This window comes from Eucyclogobius newberryi, unplaced genomic scaffold (assembly GCF_026437365.1).
Source record: "Eucyclogobius newberryi isolate DKJ021-1_F unplaced genomic scaffold, fEucNew1.0.hap1 SCAF_21, whole genome shotgun sequence".
Classification (NCBI taxonomy): Eukaryota; Metazoa; Chordata; class Actinopteri; order Gobiiformes; family Gobiidae; genus Eucyclogobius; species Eucyclogobius newberryi.
In genome coordinates this window covers 27,914,194-27,932,328 of record NW_027315846.1, presented here as the reverse complement: position 1 = coordinate 27,932,328, position 18,135 = coordinate 27,914,194, and the positions used below count along the sequence as shown (strand labels likewise).

The 18,135-nt window shown below is 49.7% G+C and overlaps 1 protein-coding gene across 1 annotated transcript in view; it reads left to right on the top strand.

Moving 5' to 3' along the window:
- The window catches only part of asap3 (ArfGAP with SH3 domain, ankyrin repeat and PH domain 3), an 85,154-nt gene that overhangs the window by 19,626 nt on the left and 47,393 nt on the right, over positions 1 to 18,135 (top strand). The window contains exons 2-6 of the mRNA XM_072457281.1: positions 6,816 to 6,888; positions 9,002 to 9,147; positions 9,749 to 9,823; positions 12,051 to 12,100; positions 14,317 to 14,440. Of these exons, the coding sequence (XP_072313382.1) occupies positions 6,816 to 6,888; positions 9,002 to 9,147; positions 9,749 to 9,823; positions 12,051 to 12,100; positions 14,317 to 14,440 (468 nt within the window). The remainder of the gene's footprint in view (positions 1 to 6,815; positions 6,889 to 9,001; positions 9,148 to 9,748; positions 9,824 to 12,050; positions 12,101 to 14,316; positions 14,441 to 18,135) is intronic.

Genomic DNA, 18,135 nt, shown 5'->3' with positions numbered 1-18,135 from the left:
CAGTATATGGAGCGATGGGACAGACAGTATATGGAGCGGTGGGACAGACAGTATATGGAGCGGTGAGACAGACAGTATATGGAGCGGTGGGACAGACAGTATATGGAGCGGTGGGACAGACAGTATATGGAGCGGTGGGACAGACAGTATATGGAGCGGTGGGACAGACAGTATATGGAGCGGTGGGACAGACAGTATAAGATCTCCTTGTGTCAAATGCTGTAAACAGTATTTATTTTGTATCTTAGAAACATTATTATATTGAATTAAACAGTAAAGATCATGAGCTCTGGCTTATAGGAATTCAGTATTTGTGCTCTTCATATCAAATAAAAGACCCTCAGCCCTCAGACCCACGTCCCTCAGGTCCACGACCCTCAGACCCACGGCCCTCAGGTCCACGGCCCACGGCCCTCAGGTCCACGACCCTCAGACCCACGGCCCTCAGGTCCACGGCCCTCGGCCCTCAGGTCCATGGCCCTCAGGTCCACGGCCCTCAGGTCCACGGCCCTCAGGTCCACGGCCCTCAGATCCACGGCCCTCAGGCCCACGGCCCTCAGGTCCCCGGCCCTCAGACCCGCGGCCCTCAGATCTGTGGTGGTCATTAGTTCCATGATCTGTCCTGCTATTAAACCTACAGATCCATATTTTTATAGTTTTATAGTTTTACGCTCTGATTGGTCTAGATCAGGGGTGGGCAATTATTTTCCACAGAGGGCCATATTTGATCCAGGCAAGTAGTGGAGGGCCGGCTCCGATCATTGTGTGAAAAAATATAAGAATAATAATTAAATATAAAATAAAATATCACTTTTCTGTCAAATATAGGCTATTTAATCTATTATTTTAATAATTTCATGTCATCTTTATTAAGTGCAGACAGATGCCTAAGGGCGAAACATTTTTTTTACATTTATTACTTGGCATGTTTGGCGGGCCGGATTATAAAGACAAACGAGCCGTATGTGGCTCACGGGCCGTAGTTTGCCCACCCCTGGTCTAGACGGTCACCGCTCTGACCAATCCACATACGAGCTGGGCTAGAGCGACGCCCGGAGCAGGCGTCCCCAACCACCAATAATCCATCAGTGACATCATCTTCTCCCACGTGACTCTGTCCCTCATGACATTCATGAGCTCGTCTGTGGAGATATACTGAACAGCCTTATGGGAAATCGCTATGAAATCCATTAAATATAATGTAAGTATATTATGTCTCTGCTCTTGTCCTGCGTGAGGACATCACTGATACATGTATTATACGTGATACGTCATCGCGGATGCGTCGCATCAAACACGCTGCCCGAAAGTAGCTGACATTTTTATGCACTTATTTTTTCCATATTTCTCTGAGCTTCACAGTCAGAAGAACAGTGAGGACACGTGTAACTGTCCCTTATGTCACTGATCTTTTGGTGTGGTACACTTGATAATGTACAAACGCGTCTTTTGAGAATATTTTGCCTTCCGAGCTGAAGCGAATGGAAGCCTAAGCCCCGCCCACTTCCGCGCAAGTTAACCTGAGCGCGACATAACCTTGCACACCGGTCCATGAAAATAAAACTTACATTACTGTGGTCCGTGAAAATAAAACCTACATTACTGTGGTCCATGAAAATAAAACCTACATTACTGTGGTCCGTGAAAATAAAACCTACATTACTGTGGTCCGTGAAAATAAAACCTACATTACTGTGGTCCATGAAAATAAAACCTACATTACTGTGGTCCGTGAAAATAAAACCTACATTACTGTGGTCTGTGAAAATAAAACCTACATTACTGTGGTCCATGAAAATAAAACCTACATTACTGTGGTCCGTGAAAATAAAACCTACATTACTGTGGTCCGTGAAAATAAAACCTACATTACTGTGGTCCGTGAAAATAAAACCTACATTACTGTGGTCCGTGAAAATAAAACCTACATTACTGTGGTCTGTGAAAATAAAACCTACATTACTGTGGTCCGTGAAAATAAAACCTACATTACTGTGGTCCGTGAAAATAAAACCTACATTACTGTGGTCCGTGAAAATAAAACCTACATTACTGTGGTCCGTGAAAATAAAACCTACATTACTGTGGTCCGTGAAAATAAAACCTACATTACATAAGAATTGTTGCTATATCTGACATTTCTGTCAGCTGTAGGCCCCTGTCAGCTGTAGGCCCCTGTTACATTGCGCTCTTGGGAAAAAAAGCTTTCGGGCCACAGGATTTCTGTGGCTGCAGAACCACTGGAGTGGCTGCAGTACCACTGGAGTGGCTGCAGTACCACTGGAGTGGCTGCAGTACCGCTGGAGTACCAGTGGAGTGGCTGCAGTACCACTGGAGTGGCTGCAGTACCACTGGAGTGGCCACCGGGGGCGACTTGCTGCGGCGAGCCACGCCCTCCAGATGATATAATAGATCCATGGTTCAGACGCATAAAAAACAAGGACATGCTTTAAGTCTGCTGCAGTGGGAGGCTCCAGTGTGTTCGGGTTTGTGATGAATGAATTCATACATTATCAGAGAATGAAAGAGAGAAATCATAATGAGTTTAATTTGTTTCAGAATGTGTCACTTTTGCTGTATATTTTGACATCTTACAGTCTAATTTCAAGGACAATATACATTAGTTGCGTAAAGTGATTATGATTCTGATTTCAATTGAAAGGTTAACTATGTAAATACAGATCATTTTGTGTGAAACAGAAACATCTTGAAACAAATACAAATATTTAAATATCTACATAGTATCTAAAGCAGTGTGCAGACAGAGTGAGCGTGCAGTGTGCAGTGTGCAGACAGAGTGAGCGTGGAGCGTACAGTGTGTAGACAGAGTTAGCGTGTAGCGTGCAGTGTGTAGACAGAGTGAGCGTGTAGCGTGCAGTGTGTAGACAGAGTGAGCGTGGAGCGTGCAGTGTGTAGACAGAGTGAGCGTGGAGCGTGCAGTGTGTAGACAGAGTGAGCGTGGAGCGTGCAGTGTGTAGACAGAGTGAGCGTGCAGTGTGTAGACAGAGTGAGCGTGGAGCGTGCAGTGTGCAGTGTGTAGACAGAGTGAGCGTGTAGTGTGCAGTGTGTAGACAGAGTGAGCGTGGAGCGTGCAGTGTGTAGACAGAGTGAATGTGCAGTGTGTAGACAGAGGGAGCGTGCAGTGTGTAGACAGAGTGAGCGTGCAGTGTGTAGACAGAGTGAGCGTGCAGTGTGTAGACAGAGTGAGTGTGTAGTGTGCAGCGTGTAGACAGAGTGAGCGTGCAGTGTGTAGACAGAGTGAGCGTGTAGTGTGCAGTGTGTAGACAGAGTGAGCGTGCAGTGTGTAGACAGAGTGAGCGTGTAGTGTGCAGTGTGCAGACAGTGAGTATGTAGTGTGCAGTGTGTAGTGCGTAGACAGAGTGAGTGTGTAGTGTGTAGACAGAGTGAGCGTGCAGTGTGTAGACAGAGTGAGCGTGGAGCGTGCAGTGTGTAGACAGAGTGAGCATGCAGTGTAGACAGAGTGAGCGTGGAGCGTGCAGTGTGCAGTGTGTAGACAGAGTGAGCGTGCAGTGTGTAGACAGAGTGAGCGTGTAGTGTGCAGACAGAGTGAGCGTGTAGTGTGCAGACAGAGTGAGCGTGTAGTGTGCAGACAGAGTGAGCGTGTAGTGTGCAGACAGAGTGAGCGTGTAGTGTGCAGACAGAGTGAGCGTGTAGTGTGCAGACAGAGTGAGCGTGTAGTGTGCAGTGTGTAGACAGAGTGAGCGTGCAGTGTGTAGACAGAGTGAGTGTGTAGTGTGCAGACAGAGTGAGCGTGCAGTGTGTAGACAGAGTGAGTGTGTAGTGTGCAGTGTGTAGACAGAGTGAGCGTGCAGTGTGTAGACAGAGTGAGCGTGTAGCGTGCAGTGTGTAGACAGAGTTAGCGTGTAGCGTGCAGTGTGTAGACAGAGTGAGCGTGGAGCGTGCAGTGTGTAGACAGAGTGAGCGTGGAGCGTGCAGTGTGTAGACAGAGTGAGCGTGTAGCGTGCAGTGTGTAGACAGAGTGAGCGTGTAGTGTGCAGTGTGTAGACAGAGTGAGCGTGGAGCGTGCAGTGTGTAGACAGAGTGAGTGTGCAGTGTGTAGACAGCGGGAGCGTGCAGTGTGTAGACAGAGTGAGCGTGCAGTGTGTAGACAGAGTGAGCGTGTAGTGTGTAGTGTGCAGTGTGTAGTGTGTAGACAGAGTGAGTGTGTAGTGTGCAGCGTGTAGACAGAGTGAGCGTGCAGTGTGTAGACAGAGTGAGCGTGTAGTGTGTAGTGTGTAGTGTGTAGACAGAGTGAGTGTGTAGTGTGTAGACAGAGTGAGCGTGCAGTGTGTAGACAGAGTGAGCGTGTAGTGTGCAGTGTGCAGACAGAGTGAGCGTGCAGTGTGTAGACAGAGTGAGTATGTAGTGTGCAGTGTGTAGTGCGTAGACAGAGTGAGTGTGTAGTGTGTAGACAGAGTGAGCGTGCAGTGTGTAGACAGTGTGAGCGTGGAGCGTGCAGTGTGTAGACAGAGTGAGCGTGCAGTTTGTAGACAGAGTGAGCGTGGAGCGTGCAGTGTGCAGTGTGTAGACAGAGTGAGCGTGCAGTGTGCAGTGTGTAGACAGAGTGAGCGTGTAGTGTGCAGACAGAGTGAGCGTGTAGTGTGCAGACAGAGTGAGCGTGTAGTGTGCAGACAGAGTGAGCGTGTAGTGTGCAGACAGAGTGAGCGTGTAGTGTGCAGACAGAGTGAGCGTGTAGTGTGCAGTGTGTAGACAGAGTGAGCGTGCAGTGTGTAGACAGAGTGAGTGTGTAGTGTGCAGACAGAGTGAGCGTGCAGTGTGTAGACAGAGTGAGTGTGTAGTGTGCAGTGTGTAGACAGAGTGAGCGTGCAGTGTGCAGTGTGCAGACGGAGTGAGCGTGCAGTGTGCAGACGGAGTGAGCGTGCAGTGTGTAGACGGAGTGAGCGTGGAGCGTGCAGTGTGTAGAAACAGTGAGCGTGGAGCGTGCAGTGTGTAGAAAGAGTGAGCGTGGAGCGTGCAGTGTGTAGACAGAGTGAGCGTGTAGTGTGCAGTGTGTAGACAGAGTGAGTGTGCAGTGTGCAGTGTGTAGTTTGTAGTGTATAGTGTGCAGTGTGTAGACAGTGAGCGTGCAGTGTGTAGATAGAGTGAGCGTGCAGTGTGTAGATAGAGTGAGCGTGCAGTGTGTAGATAGAGTGAGCGTGCAGTGTGTAGACAGAGTGAGCGTGGAGTGTGCAGTGTGTAGACAGAGTGAGCGTGCAGTGTGTAGTTTGTAGTGTGTAGTGTGCAGTGTGTAGATAGAGTGAGCGTGCAGTGTGCAGTGTGTAGACAGAGTGAGCGTGGAGTGTGCAGTGTGTAGACAGAGTGAGCGTGTAGTGTGCAGTGTGTAGACAGAGTGAGCGTGGAGTGTGCAGTGTGTAGACAGAGTGAGCGTGCAGTGTGTAGTGTGTAGACAGAGTGAGCATGGAGTGTGCAGTGTGTAGACAGAGTGAGCGTGTAGTGTGCAGTGTGCAGTGTGTAGACAGAGTGAGCGTGGAGTGTGCAGTGTGTAGACAGAGTGAGCGTGTAGTGTGTAGTGTGCAGTGTGCAGTGTGTAGACAGAGTGAGCGTGGAGCAGTGGAAAGCTGTTTGTTGTGTAAATGTGAACAGACGGTTGAAACACTGGGCGTGGACTTGACAAACCGCTTTCTCTGAGCGCTGTGTCACTGTAACCATAGTGACAGTGGGAAAGCAAAACTGTTGCATCATGACATCAAAGAATGAGGATTATTTAAAATGTTTTCATTTTGTTATTATTCTACAAAAAAATCTAAATTTTAATGGTGCAAATTTTAAAAAATGGAACAAAATTTAATTGTGACACGCACGTTGTCTAAAGTAACGTCTGCTCTGAAGGTCAATGACCTGACTTAAAGAGAGTACTTTAATCTACAGTCTCATTAGAGCATAGAGCTCAATCCAACTGCACCTGTGCAGATGACATCATTCTCACGGGCGCAGCACTAGTGACTACACTGTCCCAAAGGGGAGGAGTTCCAGGCTCCTGCCCCACCCCCAGTTCTGTCACCCACATCGCCTTTGTGCTCCTGCTGCGTTCTGTCACCCACATCACCTTTGCACTCCTGCTGCGTTCTGTCACCCACATCGCCTTTGTGCTCCTGCTGCTTTGACAGAGGAGCAGTTCTGTCACCCACATCGCCTTTGTGCTCCTGCTGCTTTGACAGAGGAGCAGTTCTGTCACCCACATCGCCTTTGTGCTCCTGCTGCTTCAACTACTGTGCCAGCGTTTGAAATAAGTTGTAAAACACTCTTGAATGACTCGGTGTCAGAGACGCTCTAGTGTAACTTATGTCATAAATCTGTTCATGTATCATACCACATCCTCCAAGCAAACTATTGAAAAAGCAAATATATTTGGGATTATTTGTCTCTATTTGTTATTTGCACAGCATTAAATGATTTGTCGCTGTCAGACCTTGTCACAATAAAACTTTTTCTGTAGCCGTAAACACAGAGCCCTTTAATTTGTAAGTGACACAGGAAGTGTTCAGTTGCAGTTAGCGCAGCTTCCACAGAAGTGTGTTCTTTAGCCATAACTAGAAAGCACATTTTTGAATCAAAGGAAGCTCCGAGCGTGAACGTGGCTGCAGCGTAGAAAACAGCAGCGTTAGCATTAGCGTTAGCATTAGCGTTAGCATTGTTAGCTTGTAAGAGGGTCGTCTTGTTTAGCTCCCAAAGCGTTAACTTGCTCCATGTCTTTTGGGATGTTATGTGTAACATGTGCAGGCTCTGTGCTGCACATCTATCATGAGGGCTCTAGAGTTTGTCTGTGTTTGCAGGCTCTGGACTTGGACCACAACAGCCTGCAGAGGATGAAGAAGAGCATCAGAGCCATCCACACATCAGGACTGGGTGAGTGTCTCTGAGAACATGGAGCATGTTCTGCTCAGACCTGCAGCAGCTAGAGCTCTACAGAGAGATAGCTCTACAGAGAGATAGCTCTACAGAGAGAGAGCTCTACAGAGAGAGAGCTCTACAGAGAGAGAGAGAGCTCTACACAGAGAGGGAGCTCTACAGAGAGAGATAGCTCTACAAAGGGAGAGACCTCTACAAAGAGGGAGAGAGCTCTACAGAGGGAGAGCTCTACAGAGGGAGAGCTCTACAGAGAGATGGCTCCACAGAGAGAGAGAGCTCCACAGAGAGAGAGAGCTCCACAGAGGGAGAGAGCTCCACAGAGGGAGAGAGCTCTACAGCGAGCGAGACCTCTACAGCGAGCGAGAGCTCTACAGCGAGCGAGAGCTCCACGGAGAGAGAGAGAGCTCCACAGAGAGAGAGCGCTCTACAGAGAGATAGATCTACAGAGAGAGATAGCTCTACAGAGAGAGAGAGCTCTACAGAGAGAGAGAGCTCTACAGAGAGAGAGAGCTCTACACAGAGAGGGAGCTCTACAGAGAGAGAGAGCTCTACAGAGAGAGAGAGCTCTACACAGAGAGGGAGCTCTACAGAGAGAGATAGCTCTACAAAGGGAGATAGCTCTACAAAGAGAGAGAGAGCTCTACAGAGGGAGAACTCTACAGGGAGAGAGCTCCACAGAGGGAGAGAGCTCCACAGAGGGAGAGAGCTCCACAGAGGGAGAGAGCTCCACAGAGGGAGAGAGCTCTACAGCGAGCGAGACCTCTACAGCGAGCGAGAGCTCCACGGAGAGAGAGAGAGCTCCACAGAGAGAGAGAGAGCTCCACAGAGAGAGAGAGAGCTCCACAGAGAGAGAGAGAGAGAGCTCCACAGAGAGAGAGGTCCACAAAGAGAGAACGCTACGGAGAGAGAGAACGCTACGGAGAGAGAGAACGCTACGGAGAGAGAACGCTACAGAGAGAGTAGAGCTCTACAGAAAGAGTAGAGCTCTACAGAAAGAGTAGAGCTCTACAGAGAGAGTAGAGCTCTACAGAGAGAGTAGAGCTCTACAGAGAGAGTAGAGCTCTGCAGAAAGAGAGAGCTCCGCAGAAAGAGAGAGCTCCGCAGATAGAGAGAGCTCCGCAGATAGAGAGAGCTCCGCAGATAGAGAGAGCTCCGCAGAAAGAGAGCTCCGCAGAGAGAGAGAGCTCCACAGAGAGAGAGAGCTCCACAGAGAGTACGAAACAGTCTGCCATGACGGCAGAGGCTAAAGTGAACGGCACACGGAGCTAACCCTGCCACACGACTGCAGAGCTACAGCTCTAAACACGACTGCAGAGCTACAGCTCTAAACACGACTGCAGAGCTACAGCTCTAAACACGACTGCAGAGCTACAGCTCTAAACACGACTGCAGAGCTACAGCTCTAAACACGACTGCAGAGCTACAGCTCTAAACACGACTGCAGAGCTACAGCTCTAAACACGACTGCAGAGCTACAGCTCTAAACACGACTGCAGAGCTACAGCTCTAAACACGACTGCAGAGCTACTGCTCTAAACACGACTGCAGAGCTACAGCTCTAAACACGACTGCAGAGTTACAGCTCTAAACACGACTGCAGAGCTACAGCTCTAAACACGACTGCAGAGCTACAGCTCTAAACACGACTGCAGATCTCTAAACATGACATATGTTTCTGGTTAATTAGTCAGTAAATATATTCAAACAGAACAGTTTGGACTAAAGTGAAATGTTGCTGTTTTTAGGACAAACTTATGTGAAATCAATAATACAATGTTTTATTTTAAGCAGAAACTCCTCATTTTCTTTTATTTTTTCCTTAACGTTTTTTGAAATATTGAAATGATTTCAAATATGCTTTTGAATGGTTTATGTAATTTACAGAAATATTAACTCATCACTTGTATCAATAATAATAATCAATAGAAGACATGTCCAGGAACTGGAGACAAAAGACAAATGTGCCAAACCAATGAAAGAATCTACTGCATGTTTTATTCACTAGAAACATGTTGTTATGTTTGAACTGCATCTGAGTTCATTTACATCAGTTTAACATCTGAGCGTAAAAGACTGAACTGATGATGTAATGAGCATGTGTTGTGTTCAGCCCACGTGGAGCACTCGGAGCAGTATATGGACGTGCTGGAGGACCTGGGCAACAGTCACCTGAGCCAGGACAACCACGAGGTGTCCACAGGCTTCCTCAACCTGTCCGTGTTCAGCCGCGAGGTCAGCGCTCTGCTCAAGAACCTGGTGAGAAACATCATCACATACCTCATTGTTCTTATTCATCAGAAGCAGTACAACAGCAGTACACTTTTTATGAACTCGCTAGCTCTGATTTCCAAACCATCTACACAGTCAAAGCCACGCCCCAGTCACACCCCAGTCACACCCCAGTCACGCCCAAGCCCCACCCCAGTCACGCCCTAGTCACACCCCAGCCACAGCCCCGTCCCAGTCATACCCCAGCCACGGCCCAGCCACAGCCCCGCCCCAGTCACACTCCAGCCCCGCCCCAGTCACGCCTCAGTCACACCCCAGTCAAACCCCAGTCAAACCCCAGCCCCAGTCACGCCCCAGTCACACCACAACCCCGTCCCAGCCACACCCCAGCCACACCCCAGCCACGCCCCAGTCACGCCCCAGTCACACCCCAGTCACGCCCCAGCCACGCCCCAGTCACACCCCAGCCATGCCCCAGGCCCACCCCAGCCCCACACCCGTGCCAGCCACACCCCAGCCGTGCCCCAGCCGCACCCCAGCCACGCCCCAGCCAAAGTGGTCTCTACTCCCACACGTGCTGTACCAAACATAGAGAATGCTAGAGTGTCATGTGTGTTCTTTGTTCCAGGTGCAGAACCTCAATAACATCATGGCGTTCCCTCTGGAGAACGTGCTGAAGCTGGAGCTCCGGGACAGCAGGCTGGTCAGTTTACGTCATACATTAAGTTTTGGTTTGTTCAATGGCCCAACCAATTATTTGTTTTGCCAATTCAATCTGCCAATTTAGGAGGTTCGTTAGACATTGGCCAGGGGCCGATCTGCCACTGATGTCACCAATGTTTGGGATTGGTTGAATTAACACATTTTTTACACTTTTCAAACCTCCAAATCTGGACATGCCATATTTGAAATCTCTGATGTTTGTCTGACAATCCCAAAAGAAATAGTTGCTTAACATGCATATTAATTACAATTTAAAACGCGTCCAAAGCAGGTCTAAAACAGGTCAAAAACAGGTCTAAAGCAGGTCTAAAGCAGATCTAAAGCAGGTCTAAAGCAGGTCTAAAGCAGGTCTAAAGCAGGTCTAAAGCAGGTCTAAAACAGGTCTAAAGCGGGTTAAAACGGGTCTAAAACGGGTCTAATGCAGGTCTAAAATTGGACTATAGCTGGACTATAGCGGGACTATAGCTGGACTATAGCGGGACTATAGCGGGACTATAGCGGGACTATAGCTGGACTATAGCGGGACTATAGCGGGACTATAACGGGACTATAGCGGGACTATAGCGGGACTATAGCGGGACTATAGCGAGCGGGACTATAGCGGGACTATAGCGGGACTATAGCGAGCGGGACTATAGCTGGACTATAGCGGGACTATAGCGGGACTATAGCGAGCGGGACTATAGCGAGCGGGACTATAGCTGGACTATAGGAGGACTATAGCGGGACTATAGCGGGACTATAGCGGGACTATAGCGGGACTATAACGGGACTATAGCGGGACTATAGCGGGACTATAGCGGGACTATAGCTGGACTATAGCTGGACTATAGCTGGACTATAGCGGGACTATAGCGGGACTATAGCGGGACTATAGCGGGACTATAGCTGGACTCTTATAACTATTACAATCTGACGTATATTGATGGAGAAATGATCATGAATTTAGACGCGTCTAAAACAAAAACGCACATGTCCCGGGACGAGACCGCGGCCCACCTTTCATGACCAGACCTGTGGGACAATCTGCACATCACGCACAGATGTCTGACGTACCGTGGACTCGCGCAGGTCTTTCAATCCAACGACGAAGCCTGGAAACAGGCTGTCCTCCTCCGGTGCCACGGCGCGTAAACTTAACAAGCAGACTTCCAATCGCTCAGCGCACACGGTCCTTACGCGTGTCACATTTACACCAAATCATCCATAAAGCTGTTCTTCACTGTGTCTGCAGCACCAGACGTTTAACAGTGTTTCAGATGAACTGGAACGCTCTGGCAGCCGGGACCGTGGTGCGTCGCGGAAGTGCGACAGATTAAAAAAGATAATTGAATTTTATTACGGGAAACTTGGTCTCAGGCCAGAGCTTCGGGTCCTGACTAGGCCCGCGGGCCGTCTTTTGGGCCGACCCTGCTCTAGAATGTACGGTCAAATATTAACTTGTGGATAAAGTATAGAGGCTGTGAACATACATGGATGGAAGAGCCATATGTTTTATCTATTTCTGTTCAATTTTTTTTTTTTTTTCAATTTAAGTTTTGTTAAACACAAAACACACATTAAATAAATCAAACATCACAGCTCAGATAATGAGTCCCATCTCGTCCAGAGTCTTTGTTGTAAGCACAGATTTTACCCAGGAATAATAATTGAGCATATTTACGACTGATCTAAGTCTCATTTCCTTGTGGCGTGGACAGCTGAGTAGTGTCAATCATTGTCAATGTAAATCATTCCCTGCGTGCTACTGCACACCTGCAGCCTGGTTCCCATAGCAGCAGTTTCCCTGGTTACACATGTGTGGTTGATATGTGTGTGTGTTTAGTGAGTTCCTTCAGTTACAGGACAAACATGACACAGAAAGACTGTGATCGAGCTCAGAAGCGATGATGTGATGATGTGCTTCTGCACGAGGTTTGATGGGAGGCGGCCTCTGGGAAAGGAGGGTGGGGGGTGAGTGTGCGCATGCGCATTTAAAGAAAAATTCTATTCGAGTATATTTTTTCTCCATAATTGTTGATGGTCTCTATCAACACTTAAATACACCTTATTATTTATAGTAATCAGCACTGTTTTGTAATTCATGGTTTAAGGATTGTGATTCATTGGAGCAATGATTTATCCCAGTTACAGATGAGTCATTTCTAACATGGATGAATGACACGTGTGTGTGGTGCAGCCTGACTGACTTTGACCTTCTCCTCCAGGAGCTGAAGAAACAGATGGAGAAGAGCTGGAGGGATTATGACCTCAAAATGTAAGGACACTGAGCAGATTCTGAAGCAGGTGCATTATGGGTAATGATCTTCTCTACCGAGCGTTCTCCCCCGAGCGTTCTCCCCCGAGCGTTCTCCCCCGAGCGTTCTCCCCCTGAGCGTTCTCCCCCTGAGCGTTTTCCCCCTGAGCGTTTTCCCCCTGAGCGTTCTCCCCCTGAGCGTTCTCCCCCCTGAGCGTTCTCCCCCCTGAGCGTTCTCCACCCTGAGCATTCTCCCCCCAGAGCGTTCTCCCCCCAGAGCGTTCTCCCGAGAGGTGACTGAGCTCCAAACCACAGTGCCAGGAGCGGTGAGCGGTGATTGGTTGTAGACGTCCTCTCTGAGAGACGTGTCCTTGTGTGTCCCTGAATGAACTGGACATAATGCTGCCACTAAAGAGTGATCCTCTGATTATTTATTTAATGAGTTAACTAGTCAAACGATGGTTTCTACTGTAAACTGAGATTTGATCAAATAAAGGGTAAAATGTGGATATAGAGAATATTAATAAATTGTTCATGAAAATTGAAATCCGGTGGTGCTGATCGAGTGGTTGGGACGCGGTGTCGTGGATTGGCTAAGATGGCGCAGCTGGTGGCGGCCTCGGCGTTCCAGCGGAACAGGATGTTAACAGACTATTACTGACATCCAACCCTCGAAAAGCTGCTGGACCAGACGGTGTCTCTCCCACCACCTTAAGACACTGTGCAGGCGAGCTGGCCCCTGTCTTCACTGGCATTTTTAACACCTCCTAGAGTCATGCCACGTCCCAGCTTCAAGTCGTCCATCATTGTCTCTGTCCCCAAGAAGCCCCGGATCACTGGACTTACTGACTACAGACCTGTGGCGCTGACGTCTGTCATAAAGTAATTTGAGCGCCTGGTCCTCCCCACCTCAAGTCCCTCACCTCCCCCCTGCTGGACCCCCTGCTGCTGGACCCCCTGCTGCTGGATCCCCTGCTGCTGGACCCCCTGCTGCTGGACCCCCTGCAGTTCACCTACAGAGCCACAGGTCTGTGGACGACACCATCAACCTGGCTCTCCACTTCACCTGCAGCACCTGGACTCCCCGGGAACTTACACCAGGATCAACACCATCATCAACACCACCTCCTGCTCTGCTCCAGGACAAGCTCTCCCAGCTTAACGTGCCTGACTCCACCTGCAGGGGGAGCGCCGACTCCACCTGCAGGGGGAGCGCTCACTCCACCTGCAGGGGGAGCGCTCACTCCACCTGCAGGTGGAGCACCGAATCCACCTGCAGGTGGATCATGCAGGTTTCAAGTTTGCGGACGACACCACCCTCATCACCATGACGACTCTACCCTCATCGGGCTCATCTCGGACGGGGATGAGTCTGTCTACAGGAGGTGGAGCGGCTGGTGTCCTGGTGCAGCTCTAACAACCTGGAGTTCAACGCCCAGAAAACAGTGGAGATGATCGTGGACTTCAGGAAAGTCACAGCCCCCCAGCCCCCCTCACCATCTCAGACCCCCCCATCTCCACTGTGGACTCCCCCCACTTCCTCTGCTCCACCATCACCAGGACCTCAAGTGGGAGCCCACCATCACCAGGACCTCAAGTGGGAGCCACCATCACCAGGACCTCAAGTGGGAGCCACCATCACCAGGACCTCAAGTGGGAGCCCACCATCACCAGGACTCTGGGACGAACAGGTCGGATCACAGCCGACCCTTCTTACCCTGGACACGGACGATTTGAGCCACTCCTCTCAGGCAGGAGGCCACTCCCCTCAGGCAGGAGGCCACTCCCCTCAGGCAGTAGGCCACTCCCCTCAGGCAGGAGGCCACCTCCCTCAGGCAGGAGGTTCTGGACCAGAACCTCCCTCCACTAGAACAGTTTCTTTCCCTCTGCTGTTGGACTCATGAACACTTCTTAAACACTGTCACTTTAACTATCATTTAATCACTGTTCACTTTCTGCTCTACATATTTAAACTCAGCTGTACAGTTTTTATAATATAATAAGCCTATTTTTGTTCTCTTATATCAGATTTGAATTGTGTTTCTTTTTTACTTTTACAGTTGTTTTTGCATTGTTCATTGTTTGATGCACTTGGGGCTAAGAGCCCACCTTGTGGCGCTTGGGCCTGATAATAATGAGAATCTGAGCATATTTTATAGTTAAGTTGTAATATTATTATAACGTGGTGAATCGTATTATGAGGTGAAAATGTCAGTGATGTGGTTGTGTTTGGTCAGAGGGAAACTGGAGAAGGAGCGAAGAGAGAAGAGCCGAGCGCTGAGCCTGATCCGCCTGGAGAGCCCGGAGCAGGGGGAGGAGCTGGAGAGGGAGAGGAGGGGCTTCCAGCTGCAGATGTGTGAGGTCAGACATCATTAAAGGTGGTATAGACGATTTTTTTCAGCAAATTTTTTGTCATATTTCCTCGTGGCGTGGATAAATCATTTGTCCTGCCACGTATCAATCATAAAACGCACCTATCGCTCACCTGCAGCCGCGTCAGGCTCGTCCCCACGTTTCCGCGTGCCTAAGCGCATGGATCTATCATAATATAGTTCCCTCAGTGTACGGGGCAAAATGAAGACGGAGAAAGACAGTTCGAGCTGACGCAGAAATCTACGGGAGACGAGCAATGCGATGCGCTCCGTTGCGCTAATAAACAAACGCACGTGTGTGTTGTATCGGTCCGCACGGGGTCTTCCGCCTGCGTTCTCAAATCGCCGAAAAATCGTCCATACCGCCTTTAAGGGCGTGGTACTTGAACAATACCTGCTTTTGATGCCACTTCCTGAATGGTTCTTTTTTCTGTGCAATTGTGCAAAAGCTAAAACAAACTTGTGTGACGTTTGTCCAGTTATAACTGTGTCTCATGTCTCTGTCTGTGAGTGTCACAGGCAGCGCTGCACCGCACATGCTCATGACACAGGCTTTGAATGCATGTTTACTGCATCTGCGTTACCCACATTGCCACATGTTCAGAAGGGTTTACTGCCATCGTCAATGAACCACATTCACAGAGGAACGTGGTGCATCTTTATACATCTTTACGCAGAGTTGCTCCACGCTGGATTCTGACTACACCAGCAGTGTTTGGTGGTGTTACTTTTAAAAGTAACTTGTTACATTACCTCGTTACTGCCCTGGAACGCACTACTTTTATAACACAGTAGCACGTTCCAGGGCAGTAACGAGGTTAGAGTTCTCTTGTGTTATCAATAATCATCATTCTTGGATAACTTTCCCTTTGTGTTCATTCACGCACAGTAAAACGGAGGTCAAACCCAACTGAGTACTCCTCCGAACACCAGGCTGTCATTACTGTTCTATAACACCAGGGGGCGAGCCTGACAAACACAGTGACATTATCATTAAAATATCAGATAAGCAAAGTAAATGCATTTAATGAGCTTTATTTCTCTTTTCTGTTGAAGATGAGCACAACACAATGTCATCAATAAACACGTTTCGTGCTCCAGCAGTGAACAACATGAGCAGCGACGCACAACAACACAACACACTTGTTTAACTGTAGTTTATTTAAATCACACTCACCACATCGCTGGTACTTACATTGACTCCTCACATACTAAATAGTGCTGAGAAAGAAGGAGGAGGACCCAGGCCCAGCTCTGGGACTGTGCTGAGGACACGCCCATCTCTGGGACTGTGCTGAGGACACTGTGCCGAGGACACGCCCGGCTCTGGGACTGTGCTGAGGACATGCCCATCTCTGGGACTGTGCTCAGGACACGCCCATCTCTGGGACTGTGCTGAGGACACGCCCATCTCTGGGACTGTGCTGAGGACACGCCCGGCTCTGGGACTGTGCTGAGGACACGCCCGGCTCTGGGACTGTGCTGAGGACACGCCCATCTCTGGGACTGTGCTGAGGACACGCCCGGCTCTGGGACTGTGCTGAGGACACGCCCGGCTCTGGGACTGTGCTGAGGACACGCCCGGCTCTGGGACTGTGCTGAGGACACGCCCGGTTCTAGGACTGTGCTGAGGACACGCCCGGCTCTAGGACTGTGCTGAGGACACGCCCATCTCTGGGACTGTGCTCAGGACACGCCCATCTCTGGGACTGTGCTCAGGACACGCCCAGCTCTGGGACTGTGCTGAGGACACTGTGCCGAGGACACGCCCGGCTCTGGGACTGTGTTCAGGACACACCCAGCTCTGGGACTGTGCTGAGGACACGCCCAGCTCTGGGACTGTGCTGAGGACACTGTGCCGAGGACACGCCCGGCTCTGGAACTGTGCTGAGGACGCGCCCAGCTCTGGGACTGTGCTGAGGACACGCCCAGCTCTGGGACTGTGCTCAGGACACGCCCGGCTCTGGGACTGTGCTCTGGACACGCCCAGCTCTGGGACTGTGCTCAGGACACGCCCGGCTCTGGGACTGTGCTGAGGGTGGGTGCACAAAACGAACACTTTTACGTTCCTCTAAAAAAGTAGTTACTCTCACACGTTACCTCCAACTCTGTGCTACACACTAAGATGACCTCCATGACCTCTGACCTGGACCAAGCACAAGGATTAGAGTGACGTTTGGATCATATGATCAGCTTGAACATGGAGGACTGATAAAACGTACTGTTTGTGCCTTTGTTTGTATATTTGGGTTAACCATAACTGTGTCCAGCCCTATCTTAGCAAGGCAAGTTTATTTGTAGAGCACATTTCATACATAAGGAAATATAAAGTGCTTCACAACAGGAAACATGCATTAAAAACATAGACATGACAGAAATCACAAAATAGTTTAGGCCGTGGCTGCAGAGCCGCGGCGCGGTCAAATGGCCCAGCAGTTTCAGGAACCGCGGCACTGCCATATAGCCTCATGGCTAACCCTAACCTTAACCCTAACCCTAACCCATGGCTAACCCTAACCTTAACCTTAACCCTGACCCTTAACCCTTCATCTTTACGCAGAGTTGCTCCACGCTGGATTCTGACTACACCAGCAGTGTTTGGTGGTGTTACTTTTAAAAGTAACTTGTTACATTACCTCGTTACTGCCCTGGAACGCACTACTTTTATAACACAGTAGCACGTTCCAGGGCAGTAACGAGGTTAGAGTTCTCTTGTGTTATCAATAATCATCATTCTTGGATAACTTTCCCTTTGTGTTCAGTCACGCACAGTAAAACGGAGGTCAAACCCAACTGAGTACTCCTCCGAACACCAGGCTGTCATTACTGTTCTATAACACCAGGGGGCGAGCCTGACAAACACAGTGACATTATCATTAAAATATCAGATAAGCAAAGTAAATGCATTTAATGAGCTTTATTTCTCTTTTCTGTTGAAGATGAGCACAACACAATGTCATCAATAAACACGTTTCGTGCTCCAGCAGTGAACAACATGAGCAGCGACGCACAACAACACAACACACTTGTTTAACTGTAGTTTATTTAAATCACACTCACCACATCGCTGGTACTTACATTGACTCCTCACATACTAAATAGTGCTGAGAAAGAAGGAGGAGGACCCAGGCCCAGCTCTGGGACTGTGCTGAGGACACGCCCATCTCTGGGACTGTGCTGAGGACACTGTGCCGAGGACACGCCCGGCTCTGGGACTGTGCTGAGGACATGCCCATCTCTGGGACTGTGCTCAGGACACGCCCATCTCTGGGACTGTGCTGAGGACACGCCCATCTCTGGGACTGTGCTGAGGACACGCCTGGCTCTGGGACTGTGCTGAGGACACGCCCGGCTCTGGGACTGTGCTGAGGACACGCCCATCTCTGGGACTGTGCTGAGGACACGCCCGGCTCTGGGACTGTGCTGAGGACACGCCCGGCTCTGGGACTGTGCTGAGGACACGCCCGGCTCTGGGACTGTGCTGAGGACACGCCCGGTTCTAGGACTGTGCTGAGGACACGCCCGGCTCTAGGACTGTGCTGAGGACACGCCCATCTCTGGGACTGTGCTCAGGACACGCCCATCTCTGGGACTGTGCTCAGGACACGCCCAGCTCTGGGACTGTGCTGAGGACACTGTGCCGAGGACACGCCCGGCTCTGGGACTGTGTTCAGGACACACCCA